The following is a 26,561-nucleotide window of genomic DNA, read 5'->3' on the forward strand; positions in this document are numbered from 1 at the left end:
ATCTCGGGGCTCCCACACCCCCTTTAGACATGGGAAGTGCACAGCGCCATCCCACAGAGCTCCAGACCAGCTCCCTCAACCATGACCATGGTGCCAACATCACCTGTCCCCAAGGGAGGGTCCCTATAGAGCAGGCCCCCTGACTCAACTGGCTCATCGGAGGACTAGCCCTAGCCCAAGGTTGGGGTGGGGGAAGTGCGCCATGTCCAGCCAGAAGCAACATGGGACAGATGGGAAGCAGAGTGGAGGTGATAAGCTGAGCCCCCAGCCAGAGTTCCACGTGCAGCTGCTCGGCCCCCCAGGACCACAGGGATCAGGCTCACGGATGGGATGAGAGCTGCACAGATATTAACACACGTGCAGAGCACATTCATACCAGGCCATGCACACGGCGGAAGTCACACGCAGGCCCCGCCCCATCTCTGGGGGTGCCCAGGTGCTTACAGGCCGCACCCGGCTGTCCTGTGGTGGCGCCCCACGGCAGAGCCCCAGTGGGGCTAAGGGGCACCAGGGCATGTGGACTAGAAGAGAGCGGGCTGGGGCATCAGGAGGGACCCCACCTGAGGGGCTGCGGAATGAGCCCAGTTGGGGGACAGACCATGTGTGGATCCCGGGCTCTGACTCACACACCCCATGCAAGGCGCTACCGGACTCAGTGACCACACTGTCTGCTGTCTCGTCTTTAAACCCCCACAGAAACCTTCACTGTGATGCTCCTCCCGACTCCTACCTGCCACCATCTTTCTGATTTCAGCTGTGCATCCCATTGAGAAGCATTTGGAGAAAGGCAGAATAGGAAACCATGAAAGTTCTTTTCAGAAAAGAAAAAGTCAAAGAATCAAACAGGATTAGGTAACAAGATTTTAAGGACCAGGACCAGCAAACAGACTGAAACCAAAGACAGTAACATGCAGAACTCCATGGCATCCGAGCTACAGGAAACCCTAGGACCCTCAGCTCTGCCTTCCCAGCCTCTGCGTGCAGAGGCTCGGCTGGCTTCCCGGGCCTGGTGCTCTGAGCCAGCTATCCCGAGGCTGCAGGATCTTCTGGGAAGCAGCTCGTGGGGCAGCAAGGCATGAGCATCCCATGAACCCACCTGAGTGCTGTACCATGATCCCCACGTACAGACCCAGACTCTCAGAGCACACAGTGAAACACCTGGGGCCACTCTGTGGGCACTGCCAGCAAATAGGGTGACCCCACGGGTGCTCAGGGTGGGGACCAAAGAAACCAGGATGAGTGATCATTTGCTGGGAGAGCTGCCACCACCTCCTTTAGTGCAGGGCAGTGCCCGACCAGGTGGGGCTGTGAGGAGGGGGGCATCAAAAGCAGAGAGTGGGAAGCACCCCAGAATGGGCATGAAGGTCTGGAGGAGGATGCAGAGCAAATTTTGTTCGCTGGAGAGAAAAGATAAAACGAGCTTTCGCTTTGGGACAGGTGCTGGGTCTTCACTGCAGGTGGGAACAAAGATCCCCACCGGGCCCCAGCTAAGACAGGGTGGGAGCTGCTGCCACGGTGGCAGGGGAGTGCTAAGACAGCAGTGAGTCACCGGCCCTCCCACCCTTGCTAACGCCCCCCACACCTGGCCAGCTTGTTGGAAATATTAACGTGTCTATTTTGAAATGAGATACAAACGGGAATAGAAAGTCACATGACAGTGACAGGTTGGTTTTTTTTTAAAGGGGGAGAAAAGAAAATAAAAACACTCCTGGGGAAGTGAAATGGAGGAGAGAAGGCTGTTAGTTGGCAAGGGAGCTATTTAAGATCTTTCCTCAGCAGGAAACTGGCAAGACAATGGGCTCCTGTGTCTCCTTCTGGGCCACACTCCGCTTCCAGAAGGAAGTGGCAGTATCTCCAGGCCTTGGGAGGATGCAGGAGAAAGCAAAGGCCTTACCCTCCAGCTTGCTGCCAGCGTGCTCCCCGCCCTGTCCCTCCTCGGTCCTCTGCTCTCGAGGCTCTGCCTGTGGCGCTGCCCCCGGGCCTGGCTTCTCCTCCGGGAGGGGAGCCTTCCCACCTGCACACACGGCGAAGACTCAGGAGGCTTGCAGGCAAACTCAGAAGAAGGTAGAGGGGGGACAAGAGGAGGAGGCCAATATTTCCTAAAATCACCCTCCACGTTGGCCCTCTCTCCCCAGTACTGTATATTCAACCTATGAGTACCAGGGAGGTAATAAAAAAAAAAATTTAACATCACAGGCTGGTGGGAGGAAGCCAGTGTCAACTACCTTCGTCAATTAGCATGCAGGGACCGTCCTCAGTAGCTCTGAGATGGCACTTAACAAGGAGCTACCCGTCAGGCCCGCACCACGCCCTGTGTGCGCCCAGACGTACAGGAGCAGCTCAGCACCTGCCGCTTACGGGTCTGGCGAACAAGTGTGTGACAAATGTCAGAGAAGCTGCCAAGCCCCAGCAGCTGCATCAGGGCTGCGACATACACAAGCTCATCTCGCGAGAAAAGAAAGGCAGTGCGACAGGAGGGAGGATGGTCAGTGTCTCCTGCCGCATCCCCAGCCTCTCCCCGGCCCCGCGAGGAGGGAGCCTACACCCACCAGGTTCTTTGTTCTCCTCCGGCTTGCCCATGGCCCCCACGGCATGGCCAGGCAGCAGGGCACCGTCTGCTCTGGCCCTTGCGCCTGCCACTGGGGCGTCCTGCCCCTCAGGGAGCACTGCCTGGGGCCCTGGATGCACGCCCCTGTCGCCCAGCCCCAGGTCCTCCTTCACAGGCTCAATGGCTGGCTGACCATTTTCTTCTGGAACCTTCTGGGGATCTTTGGGAAGACCTCCCGCTGCCTCCAAAGCCTGGTCCTGTCTGGGTCTCTCTCGTCCTGAATCCAGCAGGGGTGGTACCATTTGACCCTTGCCCCCCAGGACCCTTTCATCCACGTGTTTGGATGGACGCTCCTTCTCCAGTCCTTCTTGGTCTTGACCTTCATCCACTACCACCTTGTCGTGAGGCACAGGGGGTTCGTGGCGGTGGGCCTCACCCAGAGGTACTGCAACTCCTGGAAGGAGACAGGTGATGTTGGGGAGTGGGGGGGGGGCCACTCAGCCTTCCCTCCCAGGGTGGCTTTCCCTCTCCAGGTCTGTGAACTGAGCTCTCATCCCAACCAACCACGTGACTGATGTCCAGCTGAGGTCCCACCCCCATGGACACCGCCCCCCACACCCCTACCCAGGCAGTTGTAGCACCTTGACCAGGGCGATCCAGCTGTGCCTCCTCCTGTTTCTCCTTGGCGTCTTCCCTTGGGGGCACATTCACGGGGCCCTTAATCTGGGCCTGCTCCATCTCATCTTTCTCATTTGGCAACTTCGGCTTATCTCGGCCGTCCTCAGCCACATCCACAATTGGATTCTGGCCTGTAAGCATGGCACAGATAATTGAGCGGTGTTTCCACATGGCTACACCGCCAATCAGCACGGCAACTGGGCGGTTTTCCCTGGATTGTAATCACATTCCCCAGTCGAATGGCAGAGCCTAAGCAGTTATTTTTTTTTCCTGTTCAATCATTAGCAGCTAACTAGCACAGAAAACTGTCATTTTTCATGTGTATTCATAACAAAAATATGTCAAAATGCAATTTACACCTAACTGGGTGCAGAAGAGCGACACCCCGCCTAAAGCTGGCCATCACCACCAGGTGGCAGCACGAACCCACCACTTGAGGCCGGGGGACAGTAAGGACCCACATCGTCCCTCCTGGGGACAATCACCCTCCCCAAGCCCAACCAACCCCTTGCTGCAGGCCAAGGGGGAAGGGGAGGAGAGAAATGCTTAAGGAAAATGCCTATGGGAGGTTGATTTGCAATTCCCATCAAAAGGAAGGTGAGAAAGAGGCACAGCCCACAAAGCTGGCTCCCTACACACGCCTGTATCCCACAGGCCTCCTTATCCTCCGGGAAGCCCAACAGCTCAGTCACGGCGGGCCCTCAGGGAGAGGGCCACGAGGATGGCCAAAGTGGAGCCTCTTAGGAAATTAACAAAACCACTTTCTACCTATTAGGCAAAAGTGCCAGAAACTAAAACACTATCTGGGAAAAAAGAGTCATTTCATTCCAGGCCCGAAGCAACCGCTTTCCGCCTTCAGAGCACAAGCTGCCTGCAAGAGGGGAGGCAGAACCCCCAGCAGTGGTGGGACCCCAAAGGGGCTCTGGGGGGACTCACGACAGTCCTGTTCAGGTGGGCTTGCTCCCTCCCCCAAAGGAGGGGAAGGGACCTAGGCTGACCTGCCATGCTCGCTAGGGGGTACCTGCAGCAGCTGAGGTTTAAAGTCCAAAACAAAGTGGAGGGGGGACGGCACTGGGAGGAGCCAGACGTGGGACTCCACAGTTCAGTCCAGCGGCTGATTTGAATAAGTGTGTGGTATCTGCTCCACAGCACAGGTAACAACCCCGTCCCCAGCCCCCAGAGGCCCCTGGGGGTCAAAATCAAGAGGTGTTGTCCAGTGGATGACCAAGTTAAGACGGGGCCAGGAAGGGAAGGAAAACCACAACAAAACAAAGAATATCTCCATCATGTTGTAGGACAAGTCAAACTCCATCCATCATCAGGCAAAGTAATGACCAGGGGCCTCGGGTGAGCGAGGGGCATGGGCACACAGCATGGCCACCCTGCCCACAGCAGCCAGGCCTCGGGCACTTCGCAGCTGTCCTCGGCAATAGATGCAGTGCTTTCTAAAATGAACCACAGCTCCTCGTGGGAACAGTTTGCCAGCAATGCCTGTGGGCCACAGTAAAACTAACACCAAACTTCCTAATTAGCAACTGAAGAACAGCCCACACTCACCCACAGTGGTCACCCCAGGGAAGGATGAAGGCTGGGCAGGGGCCAGGCCTGTTTCTCCCTCCAGAGGCAGCAGTGAATCAGAGGGAGTGGCCAGCAGAGGGCACCCCGGCCTGGAGGGGCCTCCTCTCAGCCTCAAGTTTGTGGCCTCCGCTCCCCAGAGTGGGCACCACACAGGGAAACTCCATGTCTGCCTCAGTTCTGCTGGGCAGGGAAGCTTTCTAACCTGCCTGGCCCCCTCCACACTCAGACCCTCCTGACGGCGCTTCTACCAGGAGCTCCTGAGAAGACAGGCCGATAGTCACTGGTCTAGTGTGGACACCAGGCGGTTCTGTGACTGGCTCAGGGAGACAGAGGACTTAAGTTCAGTTCAGCTGCTCAGTCATGTCCGACTTTTTGCAACCCCATGGACTGCTGCACGCTAGACCTCCCTGTCCATCACCAACTCCCGTTTATTCAAACTCATGTCCATCACATCAGTGCGCCATTCAACCACCTCATCCTCTGTCGTCCCCTTCTCCTCCCGCCTTTGATCTTTCCCAGTATCAGGGTCTTTTCCAATGAGTTAGTTCTTCGCATCAGGTGGCCAAAGCATTGGTATTTCAGCTTCAGCACCAGTCCTTCCAATGAATATTCAGGACTGATTTCCTTTAGGATGGACTGGCTGGATCTCTGTGCAGTCCAAGGGACTCTCAAGAGTCTTCTTCAATACCAGAGTTCAAAAGCATCAATTCTTCGGTGCTCAGACAGACAACCACAGTTCTGAAATCTGGGGACGTGCAGTCGTTTTTGGGTGTGACATCCAGACAGCATCCACAGCAACAAGCATCTGCCTTCGAGGCTGTTTCTGCCTCGGAAGACAGGGTCAGGGCCAGGGGCTCCTCTTCCTCGACTATCCCCAGCAGGACCCCATTCTGAGTCTGGGGCATCTCTCTGTATCTTGTGATCAGTGAAGATGGAAGCAGTCCTCTGACTGCCAAGCACAAAAGTAAAGTGTCTCTTAAAATCACATTTGCGTTCCACAGATGGAATCCCTGTTGACTGGAGGTAAATCCCAAGTTCAGGAGATGCAAGGGACCCCAGGACCATGCAGAAAGCAGGAGCAGCCACCAACAGTCCTTTAAAAAGGCCAGGTGCTGCTTCTGAGTACCCTTCCTGACAACCTTCGAAGTGCCGGTCTCACTGCTACCGTGAGAAGGTCTACTTGGGAACACCTGCTCTTCTTGACTTAGGCAGCAAGGGAAACCCTGTCTAGCACATTCTATTGGATGTGCAGGAATCCCAACGGGTCCCTGGACCCAAAGTCCCAGCTGGGTGCCTGGGTAGCCCCGTCTGGCTCACTCATCACACTCTCCTGTAGATGGGCACGTCTGCCCATGGGCAGCAGGTGGAGGGGGCGTGGGCCGGTCTCTCGGGGCTGAACAGGGGAGGCAGCGCCCCTCCCTCCCTTGAGGAGTCCTTCCAGATTCGGCTGTGGCTGGCATGGTTATCTTAGCGCCGGTGAGACGAGCTCATAGCCGCGTCTGACACACAGGCAGAAAAACTGAGAAGTCACATGGCACAGGGGTGTTAACTGCTCCTTCTCGGTGGAGCACTGGGAGAGCTGCGGGAGCACCAAGGAGGAAGGCAGGCCTGCAGCCGGGCCTCCCCACGGGCATGCTGACATCGGTTGCAGGCGGCCGGACGCTTTCCTGCCCGCATACACCAGCGCCTGGCACAGCAGCACAAGGGACACGTCCTCAGAAGAGAAACTTAGGAAGGAGATGGGGGAGGGCGAGCTCCCACTCAGGCCTGTGACACCTTCTGCCAGCTGTGTCCCCGCACCAACATGGTGCTGCCCACAGGCCCCGGCCTGGCCCTTCCCATTCTTTCCCACCCAGAAGAAGCAGGGCCGGGTCCCCACTGGGGAACGGACAAGCTGTACAAGGTGTGTGGCCAAGGCAGCTCCCAACACCAAAACAAGCCATGGGCTGGGAGGGAGAGGAAAAAAGGGGATGAGGCCACGCTCGGAGGAGGAGCTGAAGAACATGACAAACTCCAAACCCACTCGCCAGACCCTCAAGGGGGCCATCAGCCTCACGGTCGTGGCCTCGTAGCCTTTCCTGAAGGCCTGCCCACCTCTTCTGTCCACACCAGGCATGTCACAAGCCCTGCGCTTGCTGGGAGCGCCAGGCTGGGGGTGGCCAGGCCCGTGTGTCCCTAGCAGGGCGGGACTCCCCCAGTCCAACGGCCAGCTCGGGCTCTGGGGAAAGTTGGTACTGTTTCGGCCTCTTCAACATCAAAGAGACCAATAAACCTGCCTCACATGCTGATGGGCGGACGGCTGCAGGGCACGCGGCCCAGGCCCCACGGGCCCAGCTCTGCTTCAACGAGGCAACCCATCAATGACGGGGAGGCTGGGGGGCGAGAAACACGGAGACTTGAGTTAAACAAACGGCATGTGGTGCCGAGAGGGGCCTTGTGTTTGTTACAGACTCGTGGAAGAAATGGAAACCAGATGTGGCCGCGGCGGCTCCAGGTGAGCCCGGGGCCCGCCTCCACGACAGGATGCAGCTGCTCGCGCCGGTAGTGGGCTGGAGGCCGCCCAGCACCGTGGGGACAGGCAGCCCGGTGCTGGCTGCGTCAACTGATGCCGAGAAGCCCACTACCGGGAGGGCCGGCAGCCAGCTGAGACATGAAACCAGTGTCCGAGTCGCGTTTTGCTGGGGGCGTCCCCAAAGCACCCGGGGCCAGGACCCCACTATGAGTGACACAGTGGGGCTGCTAACAGGGGTGGAGGGGCGCCATCTCCCTCCCTCCTCTAGGAGGCTTCTTCCGGTCCAAGTTACTGAATCCGTGCAACCACTGTGGGGACACCCAAGCAGCTTCTGACCACTCCAATTAATATCTCTGCTGAGTGCCGTTATCCCCAGGGGTCCTCTCTGCAGGGGGCTCCCAAAGGGGGAGTCTTCTTGCTGGCCCTCACCATCCAAGGAAGGCAGAGGAGGGCATGCCCCATTACTCTGGGCTCAGGGTTCCCCCAAAAGAGCCCCAGGAGAGACTGTTCTCCTGCAGGAAGTTGGTGTGGGGTGCAGTAACTGCAGGGGCTCTCAGCAGATAGGTAAGGCTGGAACAGAGACGGCGACACGTCCGAGAGGCCTGAGCCTCCAACCATAGGCGGCCCAGTCCCGCGAGCACCTTCCTGGACACACCTGCCTGCCTGGACAGCCCTCGGGACCTTTCCTTCTGCCACTCACAGTAGGCAGGGAGACCAGTACTCCCACCTGGGCTTATTAGTCATCACCAGCCACAGGGACCTGGAATCCACCAGCAGCCAGCGCTGCTGCTGCCACAGGGCAGGCCAGGCAGGCTGCAGGGAACAAAGCTGAGGGGCATCACTGACTTGGTCCAAGAAAATCTGGTTTAAAATTTACATCCTTACAACAGGCAAACGTGAGTGACACCCACAAGTTTACTTACCTGTTGGTGCTCTGAACGGGGGTGCGGGGAGGAGTTGAGATCTCTGCCCTGCTGTTTTCAGCCTGTCCCCTGCACGCAGGCGGCACATGCAGGTGGCTGCACACACAGCCCCCAGGAGCCCCCTCGCCCCCCCATCACCCGGATAGGACGGAGGCAGCTGGGCAGGTGAGACGGCCTGGAAAGTGATGACTGCATCCCCATGACCCACGGCGACCCTGAAAAGGCTGCGGGCCTGTGTGCGTACCTGGGGGCCACATACCTGGAAGCGGGGCTGCCTCTGCCTTCACCGCGCCCTCGGCCTCTCCAAGCCTGCCGCCCGGGGCTTCCTTCGCCAAGTCCACAGGGGTCTCCTGGCTCACGGACAGGGTGGTGTGTGTGCTGATCACCAGGATGCCCAGGCCGACCCAGAGCACCACCTGGATGAGACAAATACCCTGAGAGCTAAAGGGGTCACGCAGTCCCGCTGCCCCTGTCCTTCCTATGGGTGGGGTACAACCCACAGAGGCCCCAACCACACTGACCACTAGATGATGGTCACTAACTCATCAAAGTGACGGAATCGTGGGCCACATCCGCAGGGGCCACACTGGCCATGGGGTTGGGGGGCGGGGCGGGGCGTGAGGGGGGCGTGAGTGTGACGGAGGGGCCTGCTGGCTAGAGACTCAGGCCCACTGGCCAGGCATCCTGGCAAGCCTGGTGGCCACATCTGCCCACACCTACTGCTGCAGAGACTGGGCCCCTTGATGGTTTTCACCAGACAACAAAAATCTCAGGGCATTGACCTAACTTAAAGTGGGCTCTTGCTTGTCCCACCCCCTCACCCAGTAGAGGGCCCAGGCCACTGGGTGCCCAGCTACCAATGATTAGTCCCAAGATCACCCAGCAGGCTAGACACGCCTGCAGCTGCAGCGCACAGACGGGACGGCCATGAGGAGGTGGCTCCTCGCCCCCTCTGGCCCACTGGTGCCCACTGGTGCTACCCAGCAAGCTGAGCTGGATGCGCTGCTGCTCGCCGAGGGGACTTGTCCCCAGCCCGTCCCTCCTGTGATGGCCCCGAGGCTGATCATAAGCGCTGCCCTCAGAGACTCAGGACAGGAACCCCTCGTGCTGTGACGGTGTCTGCCCTGGAGCTCCGGCACACTCGAGGCCTACCGGCGCTCTCTGTGTGACTTCTGCTGTCACAGCAGTGGGCGCAGCTCGTTCTGCCCTGCCCAGCCTGGCCCACCTTCCTCTCCCTTGGGAGCAGTAACTCCTGGTTCCTTGGAGAAGAGTCATGAGGCAGCCTGCCCAAAGAGCCAGGGGACCCCGCCACCCACCTCCACACACTCTGAGCCAGAACCCAAACCTTTCCTGAAAGTCACGTTGACTCTTTTAAAAAAACATCAGTTCAAAAGAACCGGTGAGACTTTCCCAGGCTCAACACAACTGCAGAAGAAAGATTTTTGACTGGAAGAAAGGCCCTGTGCTCCTGAAGGCGGATGCCAACCAATGTGGAGAACCTCAGAGAGAAAGTCCGTTTTCTCCAGTCACTCTGGAAACACTGAGCTGGTCTGGGGCTCACAGAGGCAAAATGCTGCCTGTGCTCCAGGGTCTGCAATGCTTCGGAAAGGACCCTCCGGTACTGACCACCAGCCGGCCTCAGCCAGGTGCACATGGGGATGTTGGGCTTGAGCCCCCGGCGTCTGAGCGCTGAAACACTGCGCACAGCGTGGGGTCATGGGCTCCTGAGTCCTGCCCCCACTTCAAATAATTTTCTTAAAAACGTGTGGATGCCAGCTTCGGCTGTGAGTTCACAGAGCAGTACGTTACACCCGCTCACCAGAAAGGGAAGGTTCGAGAAGCAACAGTAGACGCCACCACAGTAGTTTTTTAAAACTAAAAAAGAAACTTTAAATCCCTTGCATCTTGTATTTCTCTAGCTGATGGCTAAGAAAACAACAAAAAGAACTTCATGTCCCACCTTGGACCCCGCGGCACCGACAGGATGAGGGCAAGACCGAGTGAGCGCCCTACTGAAGCGCTCAAAGGGCCGCAGTGGCTGTACCCGCAAGGCTGGCCAGAGTGGGCAGGGAGCTCCAGCACGGCCCCCAGGACAGCGCCAGGTGGGGGTCCCACGAGCCTGGGCTTCACCAACAGAAGCCCGTCCCCTCCAGGCTCCGATTTGGGCGGCCCCTAAAATGGTTTTGACACAGACATGAAGACAGCTGGTTGGTCATTTCTGTGTTGGGTTATTTTTATGGGACATCACTGAACATTCCACGGGAGACCAACAAGCCAAAGGCAACATTTCATCCATGGCTTTGAACGATTTATTTCAACCCTAGGCTTTCTGGCCTTAAAGAAACAAATTGCACACAAAATAAAAAACATTAACTCCATCAATGCTGGGAGACAGCAAGCTTAAAAAGGCCAAGAAAGTGTCAACTTAAGTTCAACTTACAAAGAAGAGCCTGCATGGAACCAGGAAGCGCCACATGGTGCCACGCACACACCTGTCTCTGCCTCCGGCCCAGACATCCCATGACCCCAGCAAAGTGTCTTTCCTGTCTCCACCTTGTCCATCAAGACACCCACCTGTGCTCCCCTACCCAGCAGCCGTCTCCACCCCACCATCTGCTGGGAACCCCCTCATCCCCTGACACACCTGGCGCTTGAGCTGCCCAGGGTTCTGTGGGGTACTCGCCAGTCGACCACTGTCTTAAGCGTGAGCAGCCTCCTGGCCCCACCAGAGCAGTTGTAACAGATCCCAGTTCTCCACTCTAACCCTTTCTTTTAAAGAAACGCCACAGGTCCATGAAAACCCCTAGGCAGGGAAGCCAAAGACACCCCAGCTTGAAGAGAGCGGAGGATTAATGCCAGGCCAACATCAGTGGGGACGTAGGAGGGCCATGCCTGACACCGAGGGAGTCTAGGTCCACAGGCAGTGCTGTTGCAGTGACCAGATCACAGTCTGCCAGCACGCACATGTTGGGAGGTGATAGTCCGCACCAGGGCAGGAACACGACCCCCACGGCAGATGCTCCAGGTGGAGCATTGTTTAGTCGCTAAGTCATATCTGCCTCTTTTGTGACCCTGTATACTGTAGACCGCCAGCCACCTCTGTCCACGGGATTTCCCAGGCAAGAATACTGACGTGGTTACCATTTCCTCCTTCAGGGGATCTTCCCCATTCAGGGATCAAACCTGGGTCTCCTATACTGCAGGTAGATTCTTTACCTCTGAGCCACCAGGGAAGCCCTTTGGGCTCGACTTTGCAAAGGGCACAGGTGTTGGCCAAGTCCCTAGGGCAGCCATGACAAGTATGCGCTGACCACAGACCCCCACCCCCCGCAAAGGCCTGAGGCATCCAGTAGGCCCCAGGGTCACAAGAGGCCAGAACTCTCGGGTTGCCGCTCTACCATGAAGTGTGGAAGGCCGAGGGCCACACGTGTGTGAATCCCCCAAAAGTTCTTCAAGAAAGAGATGCTGCTCCCAGAAGAAGGTGCCACAGCCGAGGTCTGCACCACACCAGCCAGCCATGATGGAATGACACAGAGGAAGCTAGCAGGGGTACCGGGCTGCCAAGGCCTCAGGACAGGGACAGGAGGGGCTCAGGCCTGCAAAACCCGTCTTCCAGGTACAACTTCCTGCAAGTCCAAGAGCTGCTTCAAAATGGGACAAGGTTGGTGAGCGAACCCGGTGCACCAGACATCTGATCACACAGCCCTGACTTCCGTTCTTCTTAACCAGTTACAGACCCGCCAGGAGGAGAAACACAAGTACATCCTGACGTCTCAGGCCCAGTACTTATGACAAAACCATTGGCTTGGCCTGGGGACCACGTGTGACACCCCAGGGCCCCCAGCCTGCTGGGATCCCCAACTCAGAACCAGAGAGAGGTACCGGCCCAGAGTGAAGGTGTCCCCTTTCACTGCTCACACCTGAGACTGAAGACGAACATGTTCAAATGCAGCTCATACCTAGAGGCAGGGGCTCTGGAGTCTGCCACGTGCACCCCAATTCAGGTCTTCAGTGCAGTGTGATCAGGGCATGGCAGGCACCCCAGTCCTGAGGCGGAGGTGTCACATTCTGGGTGAGGTCCCATGGATCCCATGGGCATTTACATCCCTGTTTTAGGAGCACAGTGGTGCCTTCAGACCCTCCCAAGGAGGCTGGTACGGCTCCGGCTCAGGGCTCCACTGCCTCCCACCAGCCCCCAGGTCCAGGCGGCCCTGCTCCTCGTTGGCTCCCAGCCACAGTGTCAATTCCAGGTGGCAAACCCACCCCTCTAACTCAGCCCCACTGGAGAGCTTCTCCAAGTTCTTGAATTTTCAACATAAAGGATGAACTGGTGACGACAGATAAGGTTTCTTTTCGACTAGCTAAGGGCCAGTAGTGTTTCCACGGTCACTGCTTATCCTTCTGAGGATGTTTCTCAGAATACTCTTTGGTGCCTTTCTCCAGCACAGCTACGGTGGGCCCATAACCTGTGCCCCCCACCTTCCCTGGCTCTTCCGGAGGTCCAGGGCCAGGAACAAGCACCTCAGTGCCAACAGCACTCAGGCAGTGGGGCAAGTGGACTTGGGCTGACACCAGGTCTGTGCCATCCAGGAAAGCAGCAGCCAGGCTCCCGGGACAGCAGGGGCACACCCCAAGCAGGTGCCCTCCAGGCCTGAAGTCTGCGCACCAGACTCCAGTCACATTTCTGAGTGTGCCCCTTCTTCCAAAGCTCATTTTGCTCAAAACACGAAAATTCCACATTCAGAAATAAAACAGCAACACATACAAATGGTATGCCACAGTCAGATGGTCCACCCCAGGACTGATCCACAATGCATCTCACCAGAACACTAAGTTCAGTGGGGAAACCTACCATCTTCTCTGCACGTGGTCAGAAAGCAGTTAATATGATTCAATGTGCTTTCCAGTTTTAACAATCCATATTAAAACAGGCCCAGATAGATGCTGCCTTAACGTGATTCTAAGTGTGCTCACATCTACAGAAATGTGGGGGTGTTTGAATGCGCATGTTCATTTCTGTACATGAAGCCAAAACCAGCATTACATGTGACGATTCAACACTACAAGCTGTCCCAGCTCAGCTGGGAAGACAGTGAGCTGGTCCCCCACCCCCCAGTGCCACGGGGAGAGGCACAAGACAATATGGACAAGAAACGACCAGAAAGGGGGAGGTGAAATTACCAAGAGATGCTGTAAGAGCAGTGGGTAAAAAGTCAATAAATGAGAATCTACAGCCTCCCTTTGTACAAACAGTTGGAAAAGCCAGAAGAAAGGGAGGTCCCACTACCCTCGACACATGTAGCAGACAGAAGCTGGTCCAGCAGATGGAGACAGGGAAGGTGGGCTGAGAGCAGCCGTGACAACTGAACACCACACCCCATTATCGCACCGGGAGGCTCACAAATACACTCCGCAGATTAGCCAGGGTATCAGGGGAATGATTCTTCCTAAATTTATCTACAGCTTCAATGAATTCCAAGTAGACCAAAACCAAAAAGGTGGATTTATTTTTGTTAAGAGTCAGATCAGCTGATTGGAACATTCACGTAGAAAGTAAACGGGAAAAAAAAAAGAAAAAAGAAAGTAAACAGGGAGTTCCCTGGTGGCCTAGTGGTTAGGATTCTGGATTTTCACTGCCATGACCTGGGTTTAATTCCTGGGTAGGGAACTGAGATCCCACAAGTCGTGTGGCACAGCCAAAAAAAAATAAAGTCATCAAGAACAACCAGAAACATCATTAATGAAAGAAGAGAGATTAGAATTAAAATATTCTCAGAGCCACACACAAGGCAAGGGAGTACCATCGCAAGGCTGGGTAATTAAAACAGCACGGATGGCCACATCACTGGACAAAACAGGCAGGAAATTAAACCGCAAGTCCCAAACAAGCCCAAATACATACAGGAATTTAATACACAGAAGCAATAACATCTCATACCAGTGATGGACTCACAGTGTTCTGACAATTAGGTATCATCTACAAAAAACTGAGGGTACCTACTTTGTTTCTTACACCAAAATAGAATACAGACGAGTCAAAGATTAAATGGGGGACTTCCCTGGTGGTCCAGGGGTTCACGACTCTACACTTCCACTACAGGGGGCACAGGTTCAATCCCTGGTCTGGGAACTAGGATCCCACATGCCATGTGGCACAGAAAAAAAAAAGTAAAAGATTTAAATGGAAAAATGAAGTTCTGGAATTACTACAGGAATTGATGGAAGAATTCCTTAAAATAACACTGGCGTAGGAGGGTCATTTTAATAATGACTTTTTTTTCTCCTAAAAAGAGCCTGATGGACTAAAACATTGGGACTTCACAAACTGGGAAAAACATTTGCCATCTGGCAGGTAATGGACTGACTGCCTCATATTATAAGGAGTTCCTAAAAGTCACTAAAATCCCCAATTGAAGGCACTGGTGAACCGCTTCGGTGGCTGAGACTTGAGGAGTGAGAATCCAGAGAACAGAGGCGGGCACCAGCCCCCAGGCCAGGCTTTTCCTGGTCAGCAGTGCTGGGCACCGGGACAGCACAGCAGTAGCCTGGAGGCGGCAGACACACAGGGTGAGCCCCAGGCTCCCCACAACCAGAACAGGATCCTGTAGAAGAGAAACCCTCCAGGAGGCACCCACGTTCTGTGCACAGCTCTCCCTGAGGCACGTGCCAGCCACCAGCTGCGCCGAGTCGTGCGGAGAGCAGCTGCCAAGAGGATGAAAGCTAAGCAGAGAATTTAGCAACCTGCGGGTGACTGAGCTGAGACTCAGGAAGGGCTACACCCTAGGAGTGAAGGCAAACCTGACACAAATTGCTCGCAAGTGGACACAGGCCTTCTGCCCATCGTCTGTCTGCTGGACACAGGACATCATCACCCAGGGACCGAAAGATTTCTCACACCCACCCCCATAAACTACCAAGCACACCAGGGGATGGGACCAGGCCCCAGAAAAACAAGTGGGTGCAAAGGATCAAAATAAACAACATCAACTATCTGAACAACAAAAATAACGTCTTGTAATGTTTAAAATGCACATAAAATTAAAACACATAAAAACAATAGCACTGAAGGCCGAAGACAAAGATAAATGGAATTAAAATGTTGTTGGATGGTCACTTTGTCTGGGAATTAGTAAAAGAAAAACAGCTAATTTATGGTCAACTCTAATAAACCAAGGATTCTATTAAACTGCCTCGTATAACCACTAGCGGAACAGGAATGAACAACACCACCTAAGAGAAGAATAGAGAACAAAGACTTTAAAATGCTTGATTTATCCAAAAGGCAGCAAGAAAGAAAGAAACAGAAAAAAGAACAGATGGGACAAGTAAAAAACAGAGTAAGACGGAAGCTTTAATCCCCACCCCCCAAATCGGTATTAACTGTAAATAGTCTTAAATACTCCTATTTACAGCTTGGATCAAAACAAAACAAATCAAAAGCAAACTATTTGCTCATACCCAAGACATAACCTTAAATATAAAGGTACAGAGATATCAAATGAGAAAGGATAACAAAAACTATATTGTGCAAATATAAACCCAGAACAAACCTGGATTAGCTACATTGTATCAGACAAGGCTGCCTTTAAGGAGAAAAGCATCTCCAAAGACAAAAAGGGACATTTCATCCAGAAAAGGGTCAGTTTAATAAGATATAGCCATCTTAAAACTGTAAATTCCTAGTAACATAGCTTCAGGACAAAAAGCAAAACTTGATAGAACTAAAAGACACAAGAACCTTTAAATAATTTGAAAGGAAATTATCATACCTTTCTCATAACTGATACACAAGGAGATTTAAAAAATCAGTAAGAATACATAAAAATCTAAAAAAAATCACAGCAAGCTCAACCCAACCACACGTGGGATGTGCTCTGCATCCAACAACTGCAGACAGCCAGACAGCTGAACATCCATCGGAATCAACCACCTGCTGGACCCCAGCAAACGACCGAGGACTGAAGTTCTTCAGCTCATGTTCTCAAACCACACTGGAACTGTGCTTGAAATCAATCAAAAAGAGTACTAGGAAATCCCCCAAAGTTTGGAAATCTAGAGAAACCACTGGTGAAAATCAGTTGGAGTCCCCAGAAGGCTGCAGACGGAGGTGGTTCTGATAAGGAAAGGTCTGAGACCTGCCTCAGGAGAAGCAGGGCAGTCAAGAGCGGGGCTGGCTACCTAATATGTAGGACCAGTGAAAAATAAAGACATGGGGTCTTTCGTCCAAAAATCAAAAGTACTACAATGTTTTCCCTTTTTTCTGTGGTTTCTCTCCCAACTTATTACAGTGTTTTTTGTTACTTAATGCTGTTCTAGGAAAAATTAACATTTTAGTGTTAAAATAAATAAATAAGCCACTGGTGAAAGGAGAAATAAGGATGGAAATTAGGAAAAGTCGCAAAGTGAATGATGATGTCAAGTCTTCAATCAACAGTTTGATGGAACCCCAGTCAAACACCAACAGCTGAGAAGCCACTCCTAAAACTGAGTTGGGGGACTTCCCTGGCAGCCCAGTGGTTAAAGACTCCTGGCTTCCACTGCAGGTGGCATGGGTTCAATCCTTGGTTGGGGAACTAAGATCCCACAGGCTTCATGGTGCAGTCAAAATTTTTTTTTTTAATTTAAAAAAAAATTGAGTTGGAAATGCAAAGAACTAACAATAGATAAAACCATCCTGAGGAAGAATAAAACCAGCATCAAGACTCATTATAAAGCCTCAGCAATCAACACAGTGCTAGTGTGGGACAGACGGACAGACCTGTGACAGGAGTTCCCACTCTCACACGTACACAGGTGACTGACAAAAATGGTGCCGGAGCAAGAGGGTGCTGTTCCACGGAGAGCCACCCAGAACATGACCCCTGACCCCTGCCACACACCAGGCACTCCAGATGGGCATGGATCTAAATGTGAAAGAGAAAATAAAAGGCTTCTATGATATGACAGAGTACACTGTCTTCAGGACCTGGGGATAAGCAAACATTTCTTAAATAGTACATCAAAAGCACACAGCAAGGGACCTCTCTGGTGATCCAGTGGCTAAGACTCTGTGCTCCCATTACAGAAGGCCCAGGTTTGATCCCTGGTCAGGAACTAGATCCCATATCCTGCAAACAAGACCTGGTGCAAATAAAATTTTTTTCCTTTAAAGTACACAAGCAAAATAAAAACTCAAAAACTGAACTACTCTAAAATTAAGAACATCTGCTGATCAGAAGAAAGTGAAAAGGCAGCCAAGAGTGAGAGAAAACATTTGTAATATACATGTCTGAAAAAAGTCTTGTATCTTAAATCTTTAACAAACCTCCATAAATCAATAAGAAAAAGACAACTCATAGATTAAAAAATGGACAAGACTTGAAAGGCACAAAAGAAGAAATCCACACAGCTAGCAAAGAGTATGAAAAGGTGTTCAATGTCATCGGTGACCTGAAAATTACAAGTTAAAACCCAAATGAGGTATCGCTATACATCCAGTGGAAGGGCTAGAGACTGAAAAAGGGACCATAGATGTCAACGTGACTAAAATCCCCATATGGTGCCTGAGGACCACTTTGGAAAGCTGGGTAAAGTCTGGAAAAATCTACCAAGACTGGACAAACATAACCCCAGGACCCAACAATTCCACACCTAAGAGAATAGCCAACCAAAGTGCACACAGGCTGCACCAGAAGAAACAGGCGGAGCAGCCCGTCCCAGACACTCGGCTCTGGGTGACTGTGGACTCCTACGTGGAAAGCATATGGCAGGGAGGATGGGCAGACCACCCCTGGTCACCCAGCAGTAACTTGGGATCTCAGGTGTGAAGCTGAGGAAGGAGGCCAGACACTCACCAATACTTTCTGTGAGGCTCCGTTTTTACTAACTTGAAAGGCAGGCAAAATTATTCCAAAAAATAAGAAAACAGGCAGTAACCTCCGTGGAGGAAAAACTAGGGTGGCCCAGGGAAGCTTCGAATGCTGGAATGTTTTGTATCAGCCCTTGAGGTGGTTCTGTGACTGTGTTCACTTAGCCACACGCTCTGGTGCCTCAGATGGAAAAGAATCTGCCTGCAATCCGAGAGACCTGGGTTCAACCCCTGGGAGATCCCCTGGAGGAGGGAATGGCTACCCACTCCAGTTATTCTTGCCTGGAGAATTCCATGGACAGAGGAGCCTGGCAGGCTACAGTCCATGGGGTCCTGAAGAGTTGGACACAACTGAGCAACTAACACTTTCACATTTTTCACTTTCAATTAGCCAAAATATATCAAGCTGTACGTGAGATTTATGTGCTTTGCCTTACGTATACTATGTTCCCAAAGAATTTACCAAAAACTCAACAACTCCATAAAAGGTGAGCAAAAAGCATAGACAGTTGATGGAAAGAGAAATGCCCACCTTTACTTCAGGGAAGCCAAGACTTCCCATCACCCTCGGGTTGATGGAGGGGAGAGGCCAAGCTCAGCTGCAGAGCTACGGCACTGACCCGCACACGGGCCCTTGAGGAGAAGCTCCTGCTCTGATACAGGGATCCCAGACCCAGGTAGCTTCCTACAGTACTTTCTCAAAAATATAGAAATGCTCGTGTGCACACATATTCACTGTGGCTTTGTCTGTAACAGTGAAAGCCTGGAGAGGTGACACCAACAAGACAGTCCCCAAGGACTTTCCTGGTGGTCCAGCGGTTAAGACTCCACACTCCCAATGCAGGGGGGCCTGGCTTCGATCCCTGATCAGGGAACTAGATCGTGCCCACTGCAACTAAAGATCTTACATGTCAGATAACTAAGACCTGGGTCAGCCTAATAAATTAAAAAAAAAAAAAACAAACCACAGTCCCTAGCAAGGCAGTTGCGGGTGACCTCAGCAGAGGATGGAGTCAGGGTCATGAAACACTAGAGGCACACACGGATAATCCAGTCACCAGACAGACAGGCAGGGAAAAGCTGTTCGGTACTTGATGTTCAGATAAGCTTGGCTCGGTTCAGCGGCCCTGGGGTGCAAGGCTGCTCACCGTGGCGTAGCCCCACGTCTCCCAGACCTGTGGGACCACGATCCTTTTGTGTAAGGAACACAACTAGTTCACAGTAGCCTTCAGACAACATGCGCTCCTGCTCTGCCTGACCCAGCCCCGCCAGGAGTGGGGCTGAGAGCACTGCTCACCTGGGAGGAGAGAGAGTTCTTGTGAATCTTCTTGTAGATCAGCGTCGGGCAGATGAAGCAGATGAGGCTCCCCATGGTAGCACCCGTGAGGCCCAGGATTGTCTCCACTGGCGAGAGAGCAAGGGAGGGGTGAGTGTCCAGCAAGCAGGGTGAGGAGCCGTCTTCCCACGAGGACCCGTCTACGCAGGCTGCTGGACAGCGGTGAGGAGCAGGGCACAGCGTTCTGTGCTCACAAGGACAGCCGGGGTGTCCCACCTGACACCGTGATGAAGGGGTGCATGGGGCCAGGAGCCTCAGCAAGTCTCCCCTCTGAACCTCGGCTTCCCTGCCAGCAAGGTGAGCTTAACAGCACTGCCTGCCCCATGCTGGGCCCACATTGCTGCTCCGGCTCCTTGTGGAGTGTCTGGGCAGCCAGTGGGGGGCCTCTGGGCCAGTTCATCTTACACCGCCTGACCTGGTGCCCAGCAAGTGACCCAGCAGAGCCTGTCCTGGTTTGTGGGGAAGCCAGGAGTGTGGGGGCCTCGGGGTTGCTGCCTGGAGGGTATGCAGGGCCCACTGGATGTCTGAGGACAATAAGCTTTGTCTGTGCTGGAGCAGGGCCCTGCCTTTTCCCTCAGTGACATGTCAACAAAATCAGGAGTCGGAAGTAAGGAAGGAACTGCTTGGTACCCGCTAACTCACACATCAGGCCAGGACCCCGCACCGCAGCTCCACCCACGTGTTTGTGGTCCCATCAAGCTGCAGTGTTTCCTACCAAGCCTTTCTCAGGGTGTCAAAGAAGAGAGCACCCAAGAGTCTCTAGACCTGTTTTTTTGACCAAGAGAGGGTGGTGGTGAAGACTCTGGGTGTCTTGGTTGAACACCCAAGAGTAAGGGGTGCACAACAGCAGGACAAGGTCGGGGAGAGCAGGATAAGCTGGTGGGAGGCCAGTCACTGGAGCAGCCCCCCTCCTTACCATTTGGGATCATCATCCCACCGACCATGGTTCCAAACACAACCGAGAGGGTGAGGGCTTTAAACCGCAGGGGTGGCATGTAGCCTCCAGCGGCGAAGGTCCCATCTTTTTGCTATATGAAAGAAAATAAAAACAAGATTTAGAAATGACCGATTTCCTCTCCACTCTCCTATAAGCACGTCCCTAAAGGGCTCTGCCAACACCCCAGGCGGGTCAGCCTGGAAGGTGGCGGGTGAGCGCTCCAAGTACAGGCAGCTATGCCTGAACGTGAACCTGCAACCAGAAGCTCGGACCGCCAGGCTGCTCCTCACAGCAGCTACGGGGATAACTTTGTTCTGAGAAACTCGGAACAAATCCTCCCGCCCTCCTTTTAGAGCAGTGCTGTGACAGAGATTTCCAGAAGCACCGCAGAGCACAGGAGACAGAACACAGCCCCACCCACAGTAACACGCAGCAGGTTTCAGGGTGCAGAGGGCCCCCACGTGCAGAGACGTGCTCAGCTTTGCCATCCTTGTCTCTGGCAGGTGAGTCCAGGAAGAAGACAAGGGGAGAAGTCACAACATGCTACAGTCAAGCCCAAGAGACCATCTCTGGCCTCGGCCTCCGCACCCAAAAGCACAGGGTCACTGGAAGCATCTCATCAGGCTATGGTGGGAGGTGATGGGAGAGAAGCTTCTAGAACAGCACTGTGCACACAGGAGGGGCCAACCGTGATTACTGTCGCCGAGCTAGGAAAACACCACTCAAGTGAAGCTTCAACCCTTCTCAAACTACAGTTTGGAGGCACCCAATGTCCAGAATTGACTAGCAATGATGGCTTTCTCAGAACGGACTAGAGAGGGAGGGTGTTAGGTCTACACCTTCTGGCTCAGAATCCTGCAGAAATTTCCCCAGGAAACACTCTAACAGCAGAAGAAACAAGCAGCTACATGCATCAAGGGGTCACAGGAGTTATCTGTGAGAGGTCAAGGGTGATCAGGAGACGTCAAGCAACGACCAGGAGGTGAGAGCAAGGGCACAGTGACGCTGGGGGTTTCTATGTGGAAACCTGGCTTTCCACTCAAGTTAACATTGGCTTTATCACCACTACTGATTTCCTAATTTTTAAAATGATAAAAATGTGTTACATACAGAGACACAAATGCTATTCAGATATGAAGCACACGTGTGCACCAAATGAGGACCCCAGGGCTCCATGAGCTGGCCTGCTGTGCCCCCCAAGGGGACAGAGCCTCGCATGGTGCCCAGGTGCCTGAACAGCCGACAGGAGCGGGGGTTGGGCAGCCAGCTTTTCAAGGCGGGGGGCTCTGCCTCAAGGTGCTGGCCTTGGTGGCAGAATCCGAGGGAGGCTGACTTGACCATGTGCCAGCCACTAGAACACAAGCCCGGTTCCAGCTGTCCCAAGTAGCCACCTTCCCTGCCTGCCTGATGGACTCTCCCCTCCCCACCTCTGTGGCCTAAGCAGTTCACCTGACCACCAGGAGTCCTGGCTGACGCCGTAGACCAGGCTCAAGGACTTGGGCGGGAACACAAGGGCCACCACAGAGAGACGGGGCCAAGCCCAAGCCCTTGCCCTGGGGCATGAGCCACCACACCTGCACCACCTGTTGTCAACTGGGCAGCAGTGAGCGGGGAGTCTGGGTTCCAACTGTACATTTGAAAACTGCTCACACAGGACTACATGGAGCTGGGCCTACACATACAACAGCAAACGAAATTCAGCCTCTCTCAGGGCTCAGATGTTTTCTGTCAAACTGTTAAAACTTTCTGTTACACGAACCTAAAGAGAACAGTGGCCTGACCTCAGCATCCATCGGCACACCTGGCAAGCCATTATACACACCTGTCAGTCAAGCCGGCTCTCCTGAGTTCCCACCTGCTCCTCTCCCACAGGTTCATGCTGAAGCAAGCCCCCGATTTCCCACTACTCCTCCAACGGGGGGGTTGGGCGAACAGCAGGGCAGTCACAGCACACAGGCCTAAGCTGCCTGGACACTGAGCCTGACTCCACGTCTCCTGCAGGAATCAACCTGGCTGATATGGGGCTGTTTTCTCCAAAGTTGGTTGGTTTAAAACAAAAAAAAAATCCCTATTAAAAGATTCCATTTAAATAAATAAATAAATAATAAAAGATTCCATTTTAACTGGAGTTTCTGATTTTTAACTAGGAAAAGCTCTGCCTACGACTGCCCAGGAAAATAAGGAATTATAAAAAGCCACCGGAGAACAGTGTAACTGAGGCCAGGACAGCAAGGATTCTGAGCAGAACGCCATCCGAGGGGCCCTGAGCACCTTACCTGCTGCTCGAAGAGCAGAGTGTTCAAGGCCTGTCTGCAGGGCAGGATCATCATGGGGAAGCCCACGGCCACGGACATCATGAAGCCCACACGGATCATCTCGGTCACCAGGTTGGAGGGGAAATGCATGAGCACGTTGCCCTCGGTGGCCTCGGTGAAGCTCACGTAGCCAAAGAAGCCCACCTGTGGGGGAACAACAGCAGGGGACGTGTGGCAGGAGGGGCACACACTCCCTGCAACAGCCTCGAACTCGTCATGAGCAGCTGCAGCAGGACAAAGGCCCGCCAGCTCCCGGCTCATACGAGTCCTCTCTGATAAGCGGGCGGAAGCCCTGAAGGTGAGAGTCCCACGTGGCTTCTCCCTTTTTGGACAGCAAGGCACCAAGAGAAGGGAGCTGACTGCTTGGAAAGTGAGCAGAAGCATGCCCCACAAGCCCCACGGAGGGGCTGGATTTAATGGGCCTCAAAACCCAAACCCGGGAACCGCGGGGTAAACTGTGGTTCCCACGGTCTGAATGGACAACAATCATATGGACCTTTTGGAAAAACTGACAAGTGTGGCAGAACCACAAGGTTCAGGAAAACGAGTCAGACTCTCAGCGAATTTATACCTCTATTTGCCATGTAAGAAAACAATGAAGAAAAAAAAAGAAAACAATGAAGAGAATTAAGAAGACTGGAAGGGAAACATGAACTGTCTGCATCCATAGGCTGGAACTTGTGATTTTCTTTCTCTGCATTTCTCACTGCTGCACACCTTTCTGCAGTGAGTCAGCAGAGGTCGTGTAGAGGCTCCAGGTCCTGGGTTGAGGTGCCCACGCTCCTCCGGGGATGGGGACACCAACACCACCTGGAGAGTCAGCTCCCTGCCGGCCCTGGAGCTGAGTGGAGGGGCAGAGCTGCCCTTTGGCCACAGGGATGGGAAGAAGCAAGGACAGGCCTGCGCCGGGGACTGTGGAGCTGGCGGGGGGAAGGCGCACAAAAGGCTTCCTACCGTGATGTAGAAGGTGGTGACCACGTTGAGGGAGGAGGCAAAGATGGAACTCATGGTCTTCACTGATGGCTCATCCAGGCTGTCGTACGTGGGCAGGACCTGGCTGTAAAAATAACGAGCGACCTCGCAGAGCCGATTCCAGAGACAGACATGCCTCTCCCAGGCCCCTAGCCGAGTCTCCAACACCTGCCTTCCCACCGCGCCGGCCGCCACCAGCACTGAGGCTGGGCTCACACAATAATATGGACGGCACTAGGCGCGCTCCCCGCACGCACACTCTGTAAACATTTCAGAAGTGCCACAGGATGAAAGGCCGTTTGTTCCACTGCAGCAGGAACGTGACCGCTCCGGGGAGCTCCGGGCTGGTCTAAGCAGCCCGTGTTTACAGGGGAAGCAGGAAGCGGTTCAGAGCGTCGCTGTCAAAAGAATGGAAAGTTAAACAAACAAGCCGGGCCGGCTGCCCATCTCAACGCCTCAGTGAGGGGCTCAGAGCCGGCATGGACCCAGCTCTGTGACAGAAGAGCGACTGCAGCCCCACGGCCCAGGGCCAGCAGGGACAGATGCGTGAGGGACAGATGCGCCCATGTGGGCTCTCTGCAAACGGCAGGCAGGGAGCGGCACCTGTGAGAGGTGGGCCACACAGAGGCAGACAGGGAGGGACAGGCGCCCTGTGCAGCCCTGAGAGGAGACAGCAGGGTGACGCTGTGCTGAGGGCTCAGGCTTGGTACCCAGGGAGCCAGGGCCAGCGGTCACGCCACGCAGGAGGCCGGGAGGGGGAGCATCAGGATGTTAAGTGAAAAGCACGACAGTCAGCGAGCCAAACCCCAAAACCGCCTTAAAAAAAAGTGAAAGGAGAGCAAAGAGGACCCATTAATGTTACTAACAGCAAATGACAAGGACGGGGGAGGCCTGGCTGGCAGAAGCTGGCACCGTCCCTGGGACTGCACACTGTCCCACTGGCCACTGCTGGTGGGCAAGAGTCACTGTGGACAGATGTCCCCACCTCGGTCCTACAGAGGGGGCAGTCAGCGGCCACATGCACACACACCCATGCAGACCAGGGAGGTGGCAGAGGACCTGCAGGAGGACTGACACCAGCATCTGGGCACTGCCCAGCTCCTAAGGCCAGGGCCAGGTCCATGCCAGGGAGCCCTAGTACCAGATCTCAGGACAGGGGCATCCCCAGCACACACAGGGAGAAGCCCCTGCCCAGGAGCCGCTGAGGGGAGGGGCTGTGCCCACATGTGGGGATGGATGGGTGTGGCAAGGCTGTGGTGCCCACCTTCCTCAATCCTGCCTGTGCCCCTGGGACCCCTGATGGCAGCAGCCAGACCCCCAGCACCCGCAGAGCACTTGACCATCTCACTGAGCAGCCTGTGACTTGGTTTATCTGAGTCAGAGGTGTCCGCCTGCCCCTGCGTGGCCTGGGCCTCCACACGCTCAGGGCTCTCTCCGAGCTGCTCTGGGGGCCTGCTGGTCCTGGGCTGCCCTGTACTCATCTACCTCAAAGTCAGACCAGGAAGGGCCGCACACTGACCGCACAGCGGAGGCCCGGTCCATCCAGAGTGGGGAGACCAGCCGTGCCGCGGGGCCCACAGCCACCTGGCAAGGGCAGCAGAGCTCCTAGCCTGCACGTGCTTCAGGGCCAGATGTGCGGGAAAGAGCCCCAGCTCTGGACCTCTCAGCTCCACTCCCCAGGGGACGTGAGCACATCCCCAGGCCCCGTGCCTTCCGTGAGCGGCAGACGGAATATGAGCTCACAACCCACCCCCCTCCGGAACCCATAACTCAACCTGAGAACCACGCCCAAGAGACCCGCTTGATGACAGAGCGGCCCACACCGGAAAGCCAGACCAAACCCACAGGAAAAAAGGACAATCCGGTAACTAGGTACACGGCAAAAGGATGTAGCTTCTGTCACCAATTCTAACAGGGACGTTAAACAGCAAGAGCGGAGTGTGCTCTGGTGGAAACCGAGCTGCCAAGAGAGATGAGAAGTGGGAAACGACGATTTGGATCTCGCGTGTGGGTGTAAACACAGTAGTCAGAACAAGTCTCATCTGTCACGCTAGTTTACGACTGGCACAGTTCATGCCCGTGGAGCTGTGGGGGGCTGCTCTGCCAGACCCCCGCCACCGATGGTCCTTTCCTGTCCCCGCCAGATTTATGCCTCTTTGGAGCGGGGTTACCACCCGGCCGGGTGTGCATCGTAGGCGCCTGTCATCTGGTGGAGAAGGTAAGGCTGCTGGAAATATGGAAGACGCTGCTCTGCATTTACAGAGTCCCGAGTGCCAGAGCGCACGCCTGCTCAACCACACACACGTGCACACGCGCATGCACACACACACGTCTCTGAAAGCGTCCCAGCAGCAGTCTGAAGTCAATGTTTGTGCAATTCCCTCTTAAATATTCTCACACGAATAGCTAAATTCTGGCAAAACGCTCGGGACTCTGTGAGTCAGATGGTTCTGGGCTGTGCTGTGTTCCCCACAGCCAACTCTGCTCGTGGGGGATTTGGCAAACTGGGCGTTGTCGCCAACAGTGCCGGCAACACATCTCAGGAACAAAGTCGATTTCTCTCCTGGTAAACACAGAACTCCCGCCCTGAACCCGGAGTGGGGAGAAGCCTCGGTGAAGAACATCTTACTCCTCATGGCCTGCATCGTTCACTGAAGGAAATGGTGCTTTCCGCTCCCAGGATGGCAACCTCCCCTCGTAACACTCACCCCCAGGGCCCTGGAAGCAGGTGGTACTTACGACTGGCAGGCAAAGGACATGCCAAAGATGGGAATGCAGCGGAAGACGCCCTCCCAGCGGATGTAGCTGACCCGCTGCAGCCACTGCCCACCGAACAGGCCGTGCTTGAAGGAGCAGAGCACGATCTGCGAGGAGAAGGAAGCGGAGCTCGGCACCGGCAGCACACACAGCGGGAC

The 26,561-nt window shown here is 54.4% G+C and overlaps 1 protein-coding gene across 1 annotated transcript in view; it reads right to left on the reverse strand.

Annotated features, from left to right (window-relative positions):
* Positions 1–26,561, reverse strand: part of SLC38A10 (solute carrier family 38 member 10) — a 40,655-nt gene that overhangs the window by 3,898 nt on the left and 10,196 nt on the right. The window contains exons 6-14 of the mRNA XM_065910870.1: positions 26,386–26,510; positions 23,629–23,731; positions 22,636–22,818; positions 20,339–20,450; positions 19,384–19,490; positions 8,499–8,655; positions 3,190–3,357; positions 2,550–3,002; positions 1,895–2,014 (exon numbers count right to left, since the gene is read on the reverse strand). Of these exons, the coding sequence (XP_065766942.1) occupies positions 1,895–2,014; positions 2,550–3,002; positions 3,190–3,357; positions 8,499–8,655; positions 19,384–19,490; positions 20,339–20,450; positions 22,636–22,818; positions 23,629–23,731; positions 26,386–26,510 (1,528 nt within the window). The remainder of the gene's footprint in view (positions 1–1,894; positions 2,015–2,549; positions 3,003–3,189; positions 3,358–8,498; positions 8,656–19,383; positions 19,491–20,338; positions 20,451–22,635; positions 22,819–23,628; positions 23,732–26,385; positions 26,511–26,561) is intronic.

This window comes from Muntiacus reevesi, chromosome 18 (assembly GCF_963930625.1).
Source record: "Muntiacus reevesi chromosome 18, mMunRee1.1, whole genome shotgun sequence".
In the NCBI taxonomy this organism is placed as follows: Eukaryota; Metazoa; Chordata; class Mammalia; order Artiodactyla; family Cervidae; genus Muntiacus; species Muntiacus reevesi.